Source organism: Oryctolagus cuniculus, chromosome 19 (genome assembly GCF_051225735.1).
Source record: "Oryctolagus cuniculus isolate XC-2025 breed Fujian yellow rabbit chromosome 19, ASM5122573v1, whole genome shotgun sequence".
Lineage (NCBI taxonomy): Eukaryota > Metazoa > Chordata > Mammalia > Lagomorpha > Leporidae > Oryctolagus > Oryctolagus cuniculus.
Window position 1 is genome coordinate 17073598 of NC_142885.1, and position 17773 is coordinate 17091370.

The 17773-nt window shown below is 61.3% G+C and overlaps 1 protein-coding gene across 5 annotated transcripts in view; it reads right to left on the reverse strand.

Annotated features, from left to right (window-relative positions):
- GTF2IRD1 (GTF2I repeat domain containing 1) overlaps positions 1 to 17773 on the reverse strand; it is a 93501-nt gene that overhangs the window by 34331 nt on the left and 41397 nt on the right. For 3 of the 5 annotated variants that reach the window (XM_070064515.2, XM_051835434.3, XM_070064516.2), the window contains exons 6-14: positions 17106 to 17416; positions 14088 to 14177; positions 12908 to 12991; positions 11728 to 11911; positions 5806 to 5831; positions 5264 to 5372; positions 4438 to 4475; positions 3989 to 4069; positions 3536 to 3625 (exon numbers count right to left, since the gene is read on the reverse strand). In XM_070064515.2, coding sequence (XP_069920616.1) covers positions 3536 to 3625; positions 3989 to 4069; positions 4438 to 4475; positions 5264 to 5372; positions 5806 to 5831; positions 11728 to 11911; positions 12908 to 12991; positions 14088 to 14177; positions 17106 to 17416 — 1013 coding nt within the window. Of the gene's footprint in view, positions 1 to 3535; positions 3626 to 3988; positions 4070 to 4437; positions 4476 to 5263; positions 5373 to 5805; positions 5832 to 11727; positions 11912 to 12907; positions 12992 to 14087; positions 14178 to 17105; positions 17417 to 17773 lie in introns of those variants that run through there. The other 2 variants (XM_089321982.1, XR_016226364.1) reach the window with 2 other exon arrangements.

A 17773-nucleotide genomic window follows, 5' to 3' on the forward strand; every position in this document is an offset into this window, starting at 1 on the left:
ACTGTCTCCTGCTCTCCTGTTCGGTGGGTGACCAGAGGCCTCGCCCACATCCAGGGCCCAGGAAGCACCTGTGGCCCCCACAGCAGACGGCTCTCAGAGGCCAGACCTATAAAGGACAGCTCCGGTGTAGCCAGCAAAAAAGCTACAGCACCCTGACTGATGGAGGAGGGGGCATAAAGGCCAGGGCACCCCACCCCAACTGGAAGGGCCCCTGTTGAGGCTGCAGGAGAGGTAGGGCAGGGTCGCCCGGCTCGGCCTCCCTCCCTGCCCCTCCCATACACAGACGCTGAACTCCAGGGCACCCCTGCCCCCTCCTGGGACCCCAGCGCCCAGGCTGTGCCCGACGACCCCCTCCCCTGACTCCCATGTGGCCGTGGCTTCTCCCATGGATACTGACCGGGGCATAAAGGGCATGGTGGTAGAAGCCCCGCCCCTAGACCCCTCCCAGGGGAGGACGGGGCGCAGCCAGCTGCTGGCCAGGGTCCAGTGGTGCCTCACGCGGGACCCTGCACCAGATCCCTCCTTCTGGACCGTGGTTCTAGAACCATGCCCAGGGAGACTCAGTCAACTGCCTGGAGGTGGTGTGACCCCGGCCTCCGCCTTCTGCGACTTCTGGGGTGCCATCCCCCTGGGGCTCAGCCTGAGTGCATACCCCGCCCTCGTTAATGAACGCCCACACCGTCTGCTTCCAGAACATTCTCCCGTGGCGGGAGGGCAGGAGCGGGCTGTTCCGCACCACCTGCCGGGGCCTGCAGGATACTCCTGATTTATTTGTTCCAGTCATTTGTGTGTTTTGGGTAAAAACTGAACAAAGTGCAGAAAGGGACACAGGATAGTGCAAATCTGCGCCCACCCCCCGGGTCAGGGTGCGGCAGCCTCCTGGCATCCGGGCCCCAGACCTCCGCAGAAAGCTCCCTCCGGTCCAAATCCCCTTGGTCCACTTCCTGTTTTCCCCTCCCACCTCCCCCAGGAGGTTCCGGCTAAGCGTCCCTCGCCCGAAAATCAGACGCCCTGAAATGCACCAACACTGGAAACGTTTTAGGTACTAACGGGATGCTCCAAACGGAAAATTCCACCCCGTGAAACTCTGGTTCATGCACACACGGGAGAACAGGCCCCAGGATGCCACGAGCTTCTGGAAGCTTCCGGCTCCCTTGGGGCTCCCGGGCCCTGATGTCACTTCCGGCCACAGCCACGCCCTCAGGGCTCTCATTCCCATCCCATTCTCCTTTTCTCAAAGCTTTCAATGCCCGTACTTTCTCTTTTTATCATCTATACCAGTTATCTGTGGGTCATTGCTGGAGCTGCCTGCGGGGTACGTGTCAGCTGGCACACTTGTGTGTGTTTCTGAACACTTCCAAAATAAAGTAAAAAAAAAGGGGGGGGGGGCCGGCATCGTGGCACAGCAGGTGAGGCCACCACCCGTGATGCCGGCATCCCACAGGAGCACCATGTTCGAGGCCCGGCTGCTCCACTTCCGATCCAGCTCCCTGTTAACAAGCCTGGGAAAGCAGTGGAAGATGGCACTTGGGCCCCTGCACCCACGTGGGATCCTGGCTTCGGATCTCCCGGCTCTGGCCATTGCAGCCATTTGGGGAGTGAACCAGGGGGTGGAAGATTTTTCTCTCTGCTTTTTAAATAAATAAATATATATTTTACATATATAAATTTATATATATTTTAATTTTAAACAAGAGTTACAGAGAGAAAGAGATCGAGATCTTCTATCCACTGGTTCACTCCCCAAATGGCATAGATGGCTGGATCTGAGCTGATCTGAAGTCAGGAGCCAGGAGCTTCTTCTGGGTTTCTCATGCAGCTGCAGTAGCCCAAGCCCTTGGGCCACCTTCCACTGCTTTCCCAGGTGCATTAGCAGGGAGCTGGATCGAAAGTGCAGAAGCCAGGACTCGAACCGGCGCCCATATGGGATGCCAGCACTGCAGGCAGGGGCTTTAACCCGCTGCACCACAGTGCTGGCCCCTGAATAAGTAAATCCTTAAAAATAAATAAATAAAATCTTCAAAAACAAAACAAAACAAACACAGGCCCTGCTCCCTTCCCGCTGTGCCCCCCCCCCCACCTGGATTATCCTAGGAGTCTGTTCCTTTGTCCCCAGCACTCTGCAGCCTGTTCTCAGCCCCAAGGCCAGGGCCCGCCCTGCTCGGGGTCCCCCACGACTGCCAGCAGCTGGCTCCCTGGCTCCTCAGCTTTCCCTGGGATTCACGGGGCAGAGGCTGCCTCAGGGCCTTTGCACGTGATGTGCTCGCTGGAAAGCTCCTCCCTCACTCCTGCACGGGCCTCCTCAGGTCTCTGTCCCGCTTTGTCAGTGAGGTCCTTTCCGACTGCCCTGGTTCCAGGGCCACCCCTTTCTCCTGCCCCTGACACCTCCCCTCCCAGCCTGGTGTCCCTCAGGGGCATCAACCCCCTCACACCCCACCCCACCCCGACTCTCTCTCTGCATTGAGTCAGCTGCACCAAGGCAGGGGCTTCTGTCTGCTCACGGCACTGCCCCCCGCCCCCCGCACCCTGTACAAGGCCTGGTGCTCAGTCTCAATAAAGAGTTGCTGGATAAAATAATGAGCTCATCTGCCCTGGGGCCTCCTGGGAAAGATATCATAGCGGAGCCAACTTCCGGTTTTCTGAAAGGAAGCCAGCCTGAGCCACGGCACCGGCCACAGGTTGAGTATCTTTAAACAAGCCCGGGACCAGAGCCCACTTGGCCCTGCTGGACCCCTCCAGCAGCCAGGAACCCACAGGGGCTGCACCCCACCCCACCCCCACCAGTGAGGAGGCTCAACAGCTCCAAAGTCTAGAACTTTCTGAGCACCGACGTGACTGACGCCACTGCAAGTGGAAGATCCCGCACGCGGAAACTGTTTTGTGCACAAAATTGCTAAACAAGGCCGGCGCCGCGGCTCACTAGGCTAACCCTCCGCCTAGTGGCGCCGGCACACCGGGTTCTAGTCCCGGTCGGGGCGCCGGATTCTGTCCCGGTTGCCCCTCTTCCAGGCCAGCGCTCTGCTGTGGCCAGGGAGTGCAGTGGAGGATGGCCCAAGTGCTTGGGCCCTGCACCCCATGGGAGACCAGGAGAAGCACCTGCTCCTGGCTCCTGCCACCGGATCAGCGTGGTGCGCCGGCCGCAGCGCACTGGCCGCGGCGGCCATTGGAGGGTGAACCAACGGCAAAGGAAGACCTTTCTCTCTGTCTCTCTCTCTCACTGTCCACTCTGCCTGTCAAAAAAAAAAAAATTTAAAAAAATTGCTAAACAAACAAACAAACAAAAAAGGCATGAAATGGATTTCAGGCCCCGTGCAGAAGGCACGGACGGAATGAACGCATCGCCTGTTGACCCTTGGGTTCCAAGCCCAAGACAGCTCGCTATGTATCTGCACAGGGTCCAAAATGAGAGGAAACCTGGGAAAAAAATCCCAGAGCGGTTTCTGGTCCTGAGCCTTTTTCCCGAGGGCCACGGTCCCCTAACAGACATGCCTGCCACCCCGCAGGTCCCGCCCCACCCCCCAAGCCTGTTTCTTACCCGTCAGCATCTCCATCCCATAACCGGAATCCTCCGAGGGCAGGTGCCCAGGCATGGAGTCAGCCATCTCCTCCGAGGTTGGAGAAGGGTCTGGGGACGAAACTCCAGGTGACCAGGGCATCTTCCGCCTGCCCCGTGGGCCCACCCCCACTGGTCCAGCCACAGAACAGGGGCCCCAAGACAGGCCTGGTTCTGGGACTCAGAGGGGCCAGGCGTCCTGTGGGCTCTTGGAGCTCACCCCGAGGCTGAGCCTCCAGGGTCAAGGGCACCCCGCTCTGTGCAGATGTGGAGAGTGGGGGTGCCGGGTCTTCTCACTCTAACATTTTTCCCTGCCTTGGAAAACCCCAGGGAGGTCAGGCCAGGGAGGGGCGGGCCGGAGCTGGGAGCACAGGTGTGGCTGGGCACCTGCGAACGCGGCTCGGGTCGCAGCAGCCCCTGGGCCCTGGGCCTCACCTGGCACGGTCACCTGGATGATGTCCAGATCTTCGGGCTCGATTTTGATCGGCCTCAGCCCGCCTGGCTCCACGGAGGTTCCTGCGAGGAGGAGGAGGAGGAGGAGGAAACGAGGGGTCCCGTCAGGTCTGGGCACGAGCATGGCCGGGCAGGGTGGGTCATTCCAGAACATTCTGTGACTTGTTAGTGAACCCCTAGGAAAAGTATCAGCCCCCTGGCTCCTGCCTGGACCAGGAAGCGGGGGTCAGGCGGGCTCTCAGGCCAAGCCTGGTGGCCCTGTGTTACTAAGGCCCCCAGATTAGAAGTTGCTTGGTGACAGACCCAAGAAAAGTGGTGGGGGCGGGTCTTCCTTCTACATTGCCCCAGGCTCTCCCTGCCCCCCAGGGCGTGCCCAGCAGGCCGCTTCCCCCAGGCCAGGTCACACGTGCCAGGCACTTGCTGCTCCTCACCTGGTCCACAGTCTTCCGAGACAGTGCCCTTGTCCAACCTGGAAAGGAAGGCGGGCGATGACCAGGCGTCCGTGGTGTCTCCCTGTCCGGCTGCGTGCCCACCATGGCTGTCAGAGCCACCGATTCAGAGCACGCCATGGGCACATCAGCCCAGGGGCTCCCTGGGCCGGGCATGGAGACCCCCAGCACCCCGCCTCCCGGGACCACCGTCCGCCCAGCCAGACTCTTGCTTGCTGTCCTGTGGGGTGAACCTGCCAGGTGTCCAGCTCGCACTCGCTGGGGGCTCCCCAGGGCTGCACAGTGGGGGCTGGACAGGCGTTTGCTGCAGGGTTTGAGCTGGTAGGACCCCCGGCCTGGAAGGGGGCAGGTTAGGCAGAGCGCCTGGGACTGATGGTTCTGTCAGCTCCCTCGCTCTCTCCCAGAGCACTACGGCGGGAGGCCTGGGCTGAGTGGCCCATCCCTGTGGCCTTGGACCATCTCCCACTGCTCTCCCAGGTGTGTCAGCAGGGAGCTGGATCGGAAGTGGAGCAGCTGGGACTCGAATGAGTGCTCATGGGGGATGCTGGTGTCGCAGGCACTGGCTTAACCCACTGTGCCGCAATACTGGCCCCGATTTTAGTCATTTTTATAAATGTGCAGTTCAGGGGCATTTGATACATTCACAGTGCTGTGTAACTGTCATCAGCAGGGGGCTCAGAACCCGGGCGGTGGACCCTGGTGGATGGCGTCCAGGCTGCGTGCCGAGGGCAGGTGACCGCATCTGGCCACTGCCCTGCCTTTCACAGTGCGTGGGTGTCCGTGGACAGTCATCAGGGTAGGGGCTCACCGAGTAGTGCCAGCCAGGTCGAGGAGGGTGGCCCGGGAGACCTCGGCGGAGGTATCCTCTGGTGGGCTGGCGGGCTCCAGCTTCGTGGGGTCTTTGGTAAACTTGTTCCCTAGGGGGGAGGGCACAGGTGTGCAAACTATGTTCCCATAATCCCTGGCTTCAAGGCTGGTGGGAGGCGGGGCCGGAGTTGGGACCCCCCCCACAAGAGCCTGCCTCTCCCCCGACCCAGCTGGACATCCACCTGCCTGCTGTGTTGGGCTGGGCTCAGGGGCCACACTTCCTGGGTGTACCAGGCTGTGGTCCCTTTATGGGGACGTGGGGATGGGAACAGAACTGGTTGCACAGGAGTGTTGAAAATTAAACCGACTTGGAATAAAACACGCTTGCAGCTTTGAGGAGAACCTGGCTCCTCGGGGGCGGCCAGCAAATGTTGTCCGTGCCTGGACACTGAAGCCGTTGCCCAGACTCAAGGCCAGAGCAAAGTCAGCTCAAGGTCATCAGGGGCCATCACCCTGTGGGGTTCAGAATGGGTCCCCACTTACCTGTGAAAATTCGCTCATCAAACATCCTGGAAGGAGAGGAGAGACAGGTGTGAGAATGGCGCCCAGGCCTCAGGTGTGGCACAGTGACAACCACTGAGTCCCCCGTGCACACCCCTGGGTGGCCCTGGAGGGGCTTCTCCCTGCCTCGCAAGGCTCAGGCCCCTTCCGCACCACACCTGATGGTGAGCAAAGGGTTCACCTGTCCCGTGGGCTTTCACCCGATGCCTCTTGGGTCTGACTCAGGGGTAGGTGCGGGGGCCAGTACAAAGCAGACCTGTCCACAGGTCACAGCCACTTGGGGCTTCCCACGGGACCTTGTATGTGTGTCTCAGAGGCCCAGGGGGTCCAAGCAAGAAGCGCTGGCAGGTGAGATGGCACAGGTGAGAGGTTCTGCAGGTATGGCATGGAGGGTGGGGGTGTGGCCTGATCACGGCAGAGGGCGGGGGGAGTGGGGAGGGGCTGGAAGGGAGGAGGCTGGGGGCCGGGGCTGTTTGGGATGCAGAGTCATGTGGTTAAGACCCCAGGGAGCTCAGTCAAGCGAGGTCGGAATGCAGGTGGGTGGGGGGGCACCTGATGGCCCACCTGCTTCAGCCTCTGCCAGGCTGGTGTCTGGAGACAGGGGGTTGAGAGGCACAGCCTGTGTGCCACCCAGCGGCTGGACAAGGGAGCAGGGCCTTGGTCACCAGGCTCAGGCTGCAGAGGTGGGATCAATGTCAAGCTTCTGCCTGACAGCGCCCCCTTCAGGGCCCAGCAGGAAATGCAAACAAAAGCCCCCACAGCCAGCGTGGAGGGAGGCAGAGCCCGGGCAGGACCCTGAACAGGACTTCCTGTTTTCTATTCTGCGAGGCCACGAGGCCCGGAGCAGCCGGGGGACGAGGGGGCTGCTGTACAGGAGCGCTGAGCAGAAGGCGTGGGGCAGGGGCTCCATGGTTCCCTGGGGGCAGCCGGGGCGGACGATGACAGGGAGAAGCTCAGATGCCCACAGGGCTGCCCTGGCTGCCGCAGATGGGCGCTGAGCAAGGGGCTACCGCCAAGCCTGCAGGCGCCACCTGAGTTCTAATTATTTGACAGGTTTTAATTATTTGACAGGTAGAGTTATAGACAGAGAAACAGAGAGAGAAAGGTCTTCCTTCCATTGGTTCACCCCCCAAATGGCTGCTACAGCCAGCGCTGTGCCGATCCGAAGCCAGGAGCCAGGTGCTTCTCCTGGTCTCCCATGCGGGTGCAGGGGCCCAAGCACTTGGGCCATCCTCCACTGCACTCCCTGGCCACAGCAGAGAGCTGACCTGGAAGAGGAGCAACCGGGACAGAATCCGGCGCCCACGTGGGATGCTGGCACTGCAGGTGGAGGATTAACCAAGTGAGCCGCGGCGCCGGCCCAATCACCAGAGTTCTAGAATGCTCTCCCAGTCTTCCCTACCTGTATAAGCAGCACCTGCTGCAGGTGTGGCCTCAGCGCCTTGAGGCTGCTGCTGCGGGGGGGAGGGGGAAGGGGGGACAGGTCTGGGGGTTTGGAGGCCAAGCTTGGCATGAGTCGGGGCTGGGGGGTACAGGCATGGTGAGGGCATCCCTAACCTCACCCCGACCCCACATGCTCTGCCCCACCCCGAGACCCCTGGGGCAAGGCCTGGAGACACCACTCTCTGGCTGCCCCTAAGCCATCCTGACACCAGTCAGGACAATGTCAAGTGCCTGAGTGGTGGGCTTGGGGGGTGGGGAGGGAGTAGATAATAGAGAAAGTGCAGCCACCGCTCCCTGCACCTGACCACGTCCGGTCACTCAGTCTCCACGGCTCAGACAAAGACAGGTGCAGCACAGAGCGGTTAAGGAAGCGGCCCGAGGCCACATGGCTGGGACGAGTTACGACCGATGTCCCACTGGGCCGCCGACACCAAGTGCATGTCAGGGGGCTCAGGGGGAAGTGAGTCAGCGAGGACTCTGTGCACGGAGCCCCCCGCTCCCTGTCAGGTCCGTGATGGGGACTGGCTCTCATTTGCACGCTGAAAACCCTGGGGAGGGGGTGGTATCTGATCCAACTTCTGACAGGCTCTGGAGAGCAGCTGCCCGCCCCACGATGCAGGTGAGTGGGCTCCTCCTCCAGGAAGCCTCGCAGGCTTCGGCACAGGGGAATACAGGGCTTGGACGCGCCCTCGACTTCTCCCATGAGAGAGCAGCCCCCCGGCATCAGGCAGTGTCCCCCGGGGGTAGGCAGGCACAGTGCCCGCTGCTTCAGGAAGCCCTCAGCAGAGCTCAGGACAGGGCAGGAAGGAAAGGAGGGAAATGGACTTGGGCAGCAGCAAGAGAGACTTGAGCTAGACTGTAAGTAAGCACTGCCCGGAGGAAGCGTGATGGATTTCAGTTCTCCTCCAGCGCCACTTATCAAGGAGGGCACAGAGATGGCTCAGACTCGGCCCCACGGCTGCAGCCCGCAGATGAGACAGCTGGCAAGGGTGGCACTAAGTGGGGTGGGGGAGACACTCGCCCCTTGGAGAGTGACAATGGCTTCCGAATGAGGACAGCAGAGGAAGGTGAGCTTGGAAGGTGGAGACAGGTGGCAGGGTAGCTGGGGGCCAGGGCGGCTGCGGGCCAGAGTGGCAGGGGCAGGTGAAGCGGCTCAAGTCCGGGGCATGGGAGGGCAGAGCTCCGGGGGGGTGGGCCTGCAGGCAGGCGGGCAGACAGCACGCACCGCATCCTGGGGCCGGGGCTGGATGAGGCTGGAGCTGACCCGCACAGGTCTGGCTCCCTCCCAGCTTCCCCGGTGAGGGGCTCCTCTCAGAGTACCCCCCAGCCTCTATCAGGGAACCTGGGGTCTGTGCGGATCCTCTCTTGCCTCCCTCCCCTGTCCACGTCCAGGGACAGCTCTCCTCTCTTCTTCTCAGCCTGGCCCCTGAGAATCGCCCCCCACCCCCAGCACCTGCCACTCACTGAACTCCTCCAAGGGAGCTCAACCTGCCCTTCCCCCATCCCCGACCTGCTTCCTCCAGGGGCGATGCATTTGCCCCTCGCTGTGGCAATGGGGCCGTGTCCCAGAACACCCATCCCAAGTTGGAAATCTCGTCAACCAAAACGTAGTTCCACACCTCACACCCGACACACCAGGTAGCCTCGTGCACTTAGGTGCTCAGAACACTTCCATCTGCCCACAGTGGGGCACAAACCCCTTAACAAAGGGCCCAGAGTCCCAGTGCAGCCGTCTGCAGTGCCGGCATCCCATACGGGCACCGGTTCGAGTCCCGGCTGTTCCACTTCCAATCCAGCTCCCTGCTAATGCACCTGGGAGAGCAGCCAAAAGATGGCCCAAGTGCTTCAGTCCCTGCAGCCACATGGGAGACCCAGAAGGAGCTCCCAGCTTCAGTCTGGCCCAGCCATGGCCGCTGAGGTCATTTGGAGAGTAAACCAGCAGATGGAAGACCTCTCTCTGTCTCTCCCCCCTTTTTTTATAACTCTGCCTTTCAGGAAATAAATAAATAATAACAAATTTTAACACAAAGCCCATGTTATACTCAAGTTTGGATAAGTGCATGCAATTTCTTGAACAGCAGGTTGAGAGCAGAAAACAGCTTCTGCACTATTGTAGTAAAAAAAAAGTCCCAAGGTAGGGGCTGGCGCTGCGGCGTAGCAGGCAAAGCCGCCACATGCAGGGCCGGCATCCCATGTAGACACCAGTTGGAGTCCCAGCTGCTCCACTTCCGATCCAGCTCTCTGCTGTGGACTGGGAAAGCAGTAGAAGATGGCCCAAGTGCTTGGGCTCCTGCACCCACATGGGAGACCCAGAAGAAGCTCCTGGCCCCTGGCTCCAGATCGGCACAACTCTAGCCGTTACGGCCATTTGGGGAGTGAACCAGAAGATGGAGGACCTCTCTCTCTGTCTCTGTCTCTCTGTAACTTTAAAAAAAAAAAAAAGCCCAAGTCAGTGGCTGATGTGGTGGAGTGGCAGGCTAAGCTGCTGCCTGCAAAGCCAGCGTGAATGCCAGCTTCCCCTAGCAGAGCACTGGCTTGAGTACTGCCAGCTCTGTTTCCCATCCAGCTCCCTCCGAGTGCACTGGGAAAGCAGCGGAAGATGGCCCAAGTGCTTGGGCCCCTGGGAGACGCGCATGGAGTTCTGGGCTCCTGGCTTCCGCCTGGCCCAGCCCCTGGCCCCAGCTATTGAACCAGTGAACCAGTGACCAGATCTCTTTCAACCCCACTAGGCTGGGGCTCGTCTGCCCCACGTGGTGGTCCCTGCCCCCTTGCTTCCCTAACCACCCCGCCCCCGCCATGTGATCCACAGCAAATCCCAACACAGCTTGAAACTGAACACAGGGGCTGGCACTGTGGCGCAGCAGGTTAAGCCCTGGCCTGAAGCACCAGCATCCTGTATGGGCACTGATTCGAATCCCGGCTGCTCCACTTCCAACCCAGCTCTCTGCTATGGCCTGGGAAAGCAGTAGAAGATGGCCCAAGTCCTTGGGCCCCTGCACCCGCGTGGGAGACCTGGATGAAGCTCCTGGCTTTGGCCTGGATCAGCCCTGGCCATAGGGGCCATTTTGGGAGTGAACCAGCAGGTGGAAGCTCGCTCTCTCTGTCTCTTCCTGAGTTTCAAATAAATAAAATACATCTTAAACAAAGAGGCAGCTCTCAGCAGGAGCCCAAACCTGGGAAAGCACTGGTTCACTCACTCATGTGTTCCATAAATGTGTAAGGAGCTTTGGCCACGTTCCGGGTATTGTTCAAGGCCTGGGGCTTCAGCTGTGAACAAGACACAGCCCCTCACCTCCATCCCTGCGCACAGCTCCATGGACGGGTGTGGAGCGGCCGGAGGCAGGGGGTTGGATGACATGACCCCTGGCCAAAGCTCAGTCTCTGACCATTCAGGTGGATGCAGCCCAGGAAGTCTGGGCATCGCCTGGTGCCTGTGACGGCAGCAGGAGCCGGGCAGGCAGGGCTGAGGGCCCGCGGTGACAGCAGGCGCTTGCCCTCTCTCACCCGCCCACCCTGTGTGGGCCGGAGTGGGGGATGGCAGCCCTGAGGGAGGGGTGTACTGGGCAGGGAGGGGAGCTGACACAGCCCGGGCCACAACTCAGGTGGGCAGAAAGCATTGCTCCTTAAGAACCTCCTGGGTACGCCGGCGCCGCGGTTCACTAGCCTAATCCTCCGCTTTGCGGTGCCGGCATACCGGTTCTAGTCCCGGCCGGGGCGCCGGATTCTATCCCGGTTGCCCCTCTTCCAGGCCAGCTCTCTGCTGTGGCCTGGGAAGGCAATGGAGGATGGCCCAAGTACTTGGGCCCTGCACCCCATGGGAGACCAGGAGAAGTACCTGGCTCCTGCCATCGGATCAGCATGGTGCAGCGGCCGCAGTGCGCTGGCCGTGGCGGCCATTGGAGGGTGAACCAACGGCAAAGGAAGACCTTTCTCTCTGTCTCTCTGTCTCACTGTCCACTCTGCCTGTTAAAAAAAAAAAAAAAAAAAAAAGAACCTCCTGGGCGGCTACTTGGCCTGCGGGTAAGACACCAGATCAGACCCTCACGTCCCACGCTGCAGCGCCTGGGTTTGATCCCTGGCTCCGGCTTCCTGCCAACACGCACCCAGAGAGGCGGCACGTGATGGCTAAGGAACTGGGTCCCCGGCACCCACATGGGAGACCCGGATGGAGCTGCAGGCTCCTGGCTTCCGCCCAGCTCAGCCCTGGTCCCGTCATGGTGGGTGTCTGGGGGTTGTGAACCCGTGGATGGGAGCCCTCTCGGACACAGAGACAGGAAAGGAACGCGCCCTGTCCCTGGCCTGGCGCTGGGCCTCCGTTTTCTGTGAGATCCTCGGACAGGCCCGTGGCCACGCGCCGGAGCTGGGAACTCCTGCCGGGCCCATCTGGCTCTCCGGTGAAGTCCGGGCACCCCACGCTCGCCAGCCCTGGCCCCTCGTGGCCTCCCCCGGGCCCAGCCGCACCTCTTAATGACAAAGTGGATGCTGTGCCGCTCCTCCAGGATCCGCTTGAGCTTGGGGACCCCGTATGTGCATGGCCGCTTGAAAGGGATTTTGTCCGGGATGCCCACGATCTCCACCGCGTCCGGGTCGCAGGCGATCTTCCTGTAGGGGACGGGGACCATGTGGTCCAGGCCCAGGGCTTCCGCTGGAAGGGCAACGGCAAGGCTGAGCGGGACACCGAGGCTGCAGGACGCACGGGGTCTGGGACCACGGTCACCCTCCCCCCCAACCAGTGCCATGCTGGGTCCTGCTGGGACACTGGGTCATGGCGCTTCCTCTTAGAGCACGCCCACGGGCTCCCATCTCCCAGGTCCTGTCTATGGGACCCCAGGCGCTCTCACCTCTCTGCTCGCTTCAACCTCACCCCGGGCCCTGCCGCCTGCCTTGTGCCTTGCACACCAGGCGCATACCTCAGGGCCTTTGCATGTGCTCCTGCCTGCTCAGCTACCTTCCCAGACACCCCTGTCCCTCTCCCTCCCCCCCTTCAAGTGTTTGCTCAGAGGGCTCCCGGGCTGTATCTGTGTAGCACAGTTCCCCCCGCCCCCCGCCCCGTCTGTCATCCGTTGGTCACCAGGTAGGTGGCGTTATGTCCAGATACATCTGCACTAGGCACAAGGTAGGTGATCAGGACGGAAGTGACTGGGCCAGTGAGTGGTGAGGATCACGGGAGGGAGGGAGGGAGAAGGAAGGACCTCAGTGACGGAACGAGGCTGGACGGCAGGTGCAGAGGGCAGGGAGGGGAGGGCGCAAGTCAGGGGCAAGTCCACAGCCGAGGACGGAGAGGGGTGCATCAGGGCTTCGGGGTGCCCAGAGGCTTCCTGGAGGAGGGGACCCCCGAGCAAGCCGGGTCTTGAAGAATGAGGAGTTTGCCCCCCCAAAAGGAATCCCAGACATGCTGGGGAGAGGGCATGGTGGGCGTGGGCCGTGGAGGGGTCTGGTAAGCACAAGGCACCAACAGGGCACAGTCAGGGCCCTCGGTGGTTCCCCAGGTCAGGGGTCATCTGTGCCCAGCTTGCCCCGCCCCCTGAAGAACAGGAAGGGAGATACTGACACAATCACCGTCCAACCGGTGGGGCGCCTGCCTGCGGGAGGGCGGGCTGGGCCGCGGGGCCCCGCCCACTCACCAAGCACGCGCACTCACCGTATCTGCTGTTGAACAGGATCTGCACGCACTCCCGCAGCGTGTTGATGTCCTCCGTCTCCCGGATGAAGGCGTCCCACTTCTCTATCAGAGCGAGGGGGCGCCAGTGAGGCCCCGCGGGATGGCCCCACACTGTATTCTCCGCAGGCCCCCTCTGTTGGGCGGGGCCCACCCGGGCTGGGTTGACCTCTCGTGACCTTGAGGCTCTCCCCCGTGCCCCAACCTGTGGTCTGTCCCACGAGGCCAAAGCCTCCGCCCGACCTGAGACTCCCAACAGGAGCGGCCCCTGGGCTCACTACAGCTCCTAAGGGCAGCAGTGGCTGTAACCCAGCGCCCACCTGCGTTCTGTGTCGTCTGATCCTATGACTCCCTGATGAGGACCCTGAACTGCATTCATTCCCATTTTGCAGAGAGGGAAGACTGAGGCCCACAGGAGCTGGGGATCTCTCCTGAGATCACCCAGTGAGGGCCGATTGCCGCGTCTGCCTCTTGTCCACATGGCCGCTGGCATCCCATATGGGCGCCACTCCCAGTCCTGGCTGCTCCACTTCCCATCCAGCTCCCTGCTAATGGCCTAGGAAAGCTAGGAGGAAGGCCCAAGTGCTTGGGCCCCTGCACCCACGTGGGGGACCCAGAAGAAGCTCCTGGCTGTTGCAGCCATCTGGAGAGTGAACCCTGAACCCGCGAATGGAAAAATCTATGTATCATTTTTCTCTGTAACTCTTTTAAATAAATACATAAATCTTAAAAAACAAACAAATAAAAAACACCCAAAACCACAGGGGATTCTTGTGGGGATGATTTTAAGTCTGGCCACACGTTTTTGATAAATGCCTTGGCATTCAAGTGCCGCAACACGGCGGGAGGGACTGCCACGCCTGGAGCTCCCTCCTGACCTCCCTGGGGTCAGGAACTCCGCAGGAAAGCAGCTGGGGGCGTGCCGGCCACACCGTGAGCTGGGCCTTGGGACCCCTGCCCCAGGACAACATCCTGGCTGCAACTGACGCAGGACCCTGAGCCGGCAGCCTTCCCCCCCCCCAACCGCCGAGTCCGGACTCCCACTCACCCACAGACGCCTGCTACACTCCTTGCACAAGCTGCCCCTCCTTTCTCTCCCACCCCGCCCAGCACCACCCCCCCAGCCCCGGAGCCCGGGGTGCCGCCACGGGCGCCGCCCCACCTGACTTGTCGTGGACGATGGAGAAGAGGATACGCTTGGAGGCATGGACGTTCTGAATGAGCGGCCCACCGGGCCCGGGGGGCTTCTGTCCTGGACAAGGGAGACGAGAGGTTCAGGTTCCGGGTGGGTCCCCAGGTCCCACCCCCTGGGGCACGGGCACCCCTGCGGCGTCCCCGGCAAGGCAGCCCCTGGACTGGGGCCCTGCAATCAGGACCGTGAGACAAAGCCCCTGGACCAGAGGCCTGAGTCCTTGTGTCCCGGATCTGGCAGCGGAAGCCCGGTGCGTGAGAGCGGGACACTGGCGCCCGCCTCTGGGCAGCCCAAACATCTGTGCAAGGGGCGTCATTTTTCTCCTCATCATGATAGCAACCACAGTAAATGCCAGGGCACTTCAAAAAGTCCACGGACACAAGCCAGCGTGCTGGTGCAGTGGGTTAAGCTGCCACCTGCATGGCCAGCGCCGCGGCTCACTAGGCTAATCCTCCGCCTTGCAGCACACCGGTTTCTAGTCCCGGTCAGGGCACCGGATTCTGTCCCGGTTGCCCCTCTTCCAGGCCAGCTCTCTGCTGTGGCCCGGGAGTGCAGTGGAGGATGGCCCAAGTGCTTGGGCCCTGCACCCCATGGGAGACCAGGAGAAGCACCTGGCTCCTGCCATCGGATCAGTGCAGTGCGCCGGCCGCGGCGGCCATTGGAGGGTGAACCAGCGGCAAAGGAAGACCTTTCTCTCTGTCTTTCTCTCTCACTGTCCACTCTGCCTGTCAAAAAAAAAAAAAAAAAAAAAAAAGCTGCCACCTGCAGTGCTGGCATCCCATCTGGCTGCTGGTTCTAGTCCCGGTTGCTCCGCTATGGCCTGGGAAAGCAGTACAAGATGGCCCAAGTCCTTTGGCCCCTGCACCCATGTAGGGGACCCGGATGAAGCTCCTGGCCCAGCCCCAGCCATTGTGGCCACCTGGGGAGTGAACCAGCAGATGGAAGACCTCTCCTCTCTCTCTGCCTTCCTTTTTGAAACTCTCAAATAAACAAGATATGTTTAAAATAAAGTTACTTACTTGTTTTATTGGAAAGGCACAGAGAGAAAAGAGGAGGCAGACAGAGAACGCTCTGTCTCGCAGATTCACTTCCCGGAAGGCAGCCTGCAACAGCCAGGACTGTGCCACGCTGAAGCCAGGAGCCAGGGGCTCAATGCAGGTCACTCACGTGGGTGGCTGAGTCCCAAGTACTTGAGCTGTCGCCTGCTGCCCGCCAGGGTGCTCGTGAGCAGGAAGGAAGCTGGGCACGGGACTGGAGCCAGGGCTTGCAGGCGGGCGCCCGGATGTGGAATGCAGGCTCCTCCAGTGGTGTGTTAACCACCACCCCAAACGCCTGCCCTCGAGTTTCACTTCCAAGTCCATTCTCTGCGATCTCTGCCCAAGCACTGGACCCAGGGCTTGGGTCCAGCAGTTCTCCAACCTGAGGCGCACGCTGCCACCTGGCACTCGCTTCCCACAAAGCTTCGGAATCACGAGACTGGGGAGGAGGGGAGGGCCTGGGCACCTGCATTTCGAGCCTGCTCTCTGCGGACGCTGCTGCTGCTCTGTAGGAAGCAGGTTTCACAGCTCAACAATCCCTGACCCCAGATGCTCCCTAACTTCGGAGCCGGCGTTGTGGTGCAGTGGGTTAAGCCGCCACCTGCGACGCCGGCGTCCCGTATGAGCGCTGGTTTGAGTTCTGGCTGCTCCGCTTCCAACCCAGCTCCCTGCTACTGCACTTGGAAAGCAGCGGAGGAGGGCCCAAGTGCTGGGTCCCTGCTGCCCCCACGGGAGGCCTGGATGAAGCTCCCGGTTCCCGGCTGCAGCCTGGCCCAGCCCCAGCCATTGTAGCCATCTGGGGATGAACATCTTTCTCTTTCTCTCTCGTAACTCTGCCTTTCAAGTAAAACAAATAAATCTTTCCACACACATACAAAAAAAAAAAAAATCCCTAACTTCCTGAACACCAGCGTGATGTGGGCCACCTCACGTCTGACCCCGGGATGGGCTGCAGTCAAAAGGCAGGGGCCGTAACACCGTGGAGTGACCTCCAGGCTCTGGGTCTGCGATGCACACGGGACACAAACCAAGTTCATGTCTGGCCTTGGACTCCCTGCCTACGATACCTCACTTCATCCATGTAAGTAGTCCCAAATCCTGAACACTGCTGCTCCCAAACATTCTGGAGACGGGATGCCCAACCTCCACCAGCACCCCATTTTACAGATAAGGAAACAGACCTTTCTCTCTGTCTCTCTCTCTCACTGTCCACTCTGCCTGTCAAATAAATAAATAAATAAATAAATAAAAAGCTGGCGCCGCGGCTCACTAGGCTAATCCTCCGCCTAGCGGCGCTGGCACACCGGGTTCTAGTCCCGGTTGGGGTGCCGGATTCTGTCCCGGTTGCCCCTCTTCCAGGCCAGCTCTCTGCTATGGCCCGGGAGTGCAGTGGAGGATGGCCCAAGTGCTTGGGCCCTGCACCCCATGGAAGACCAGGAAAAGCACCTGGCTCCTGGCTCCTGCCATCGGATCAGCGCGGTGCGCCGGCCGCAGCGCGCCGGCCGCGGCGGCCATTGGAGGGTGAACCAACGGCAAAGGAAGACCTTTCTCTCTGTCTCTCTCTCTCACTGTCCACTCTGCCTGTCAAAAAAAAAACAAAAACAAAAACAAAAACAAAACAAAAAAAAAACAGATAAGGAAACAGAGGCCTGGAGACACAGAGCCTCGCCCTGGGACACACAGCTACCAAGCGGAGGAGCCAGGACGCGAACCCAGACCTTCCTCGTATCCAGCTGCTCCTCTCTTTGGTCCAGCACCCTTCATCCAGGCTCAGCGTGCATGCAGCAGGCGCTCTATGTGTGTATGGGTTGCTCGGGGATTGTATTCCCTGCAGAGGCGCTGAGTGGTGGCTGGGTCTTGGCCAGGGCACCCTCTGCCCAGGAGCGCTCCTCCTAGCCTGGGGAGACCCCTGTCCTCTGCCCACATGTGCCGGGCCCGGCGACAGCCTTACCACAGCAGTCGGCGAAGTCCTGGGCACCGGAGGCTGCGAGTTCGGGCCCGGGCCGGCCCAGGCTCAGGTCGCTGGGGACGAGCGGACAGGTGGGCGTTTCCTGCTTGAGCTCTCGGATGGCGTGGCTGGGGAGCGCCGTGCTGTATAGGAAGCCGGCCACGGAGGAGGAGGTGGCGGTGGGGGGTGGGTCCTGCGGGGCCGCCTTGGGGGCCTGGCTGTGCAGGCCACAGTCCCGGGACCCCTTGGGTGGCAGGGAGACGCCGTTCAGTTCCACCAGTGCCTTTGAGTCCCGCCCGCCGTCCTCGGGTGGCCTGGGTCAGGGAGAGGCGACACGGGCAGCTTAGCATCCCTGATGCACCTGCTACCCCGCCCCCAGCCGCCCCCCCCCAAGCAGGGCCGGGTCGGGAGCCCATCGCACAGGTGGGAGCGTGGGCCTGGGGGCGGGACATGACCCTGCATCAGCCTCTGCCCAGCTTGGGGACAGGGTGGGGCCTGAACAGAGCCGGTGGCACCTGCCAAGCCCAGCCTCAGCCGCCTCATCTCCCATGCGCCCCTTTTCACTGGCGACCGCAGCCCCAGGGAGTGTACCACGTGCCCTCCCCACTCCCCACTGTGGCACCGGCTGCTCTGACCACCAGGACGCCACTTCGCCCCGTGCCCTGCCTCTT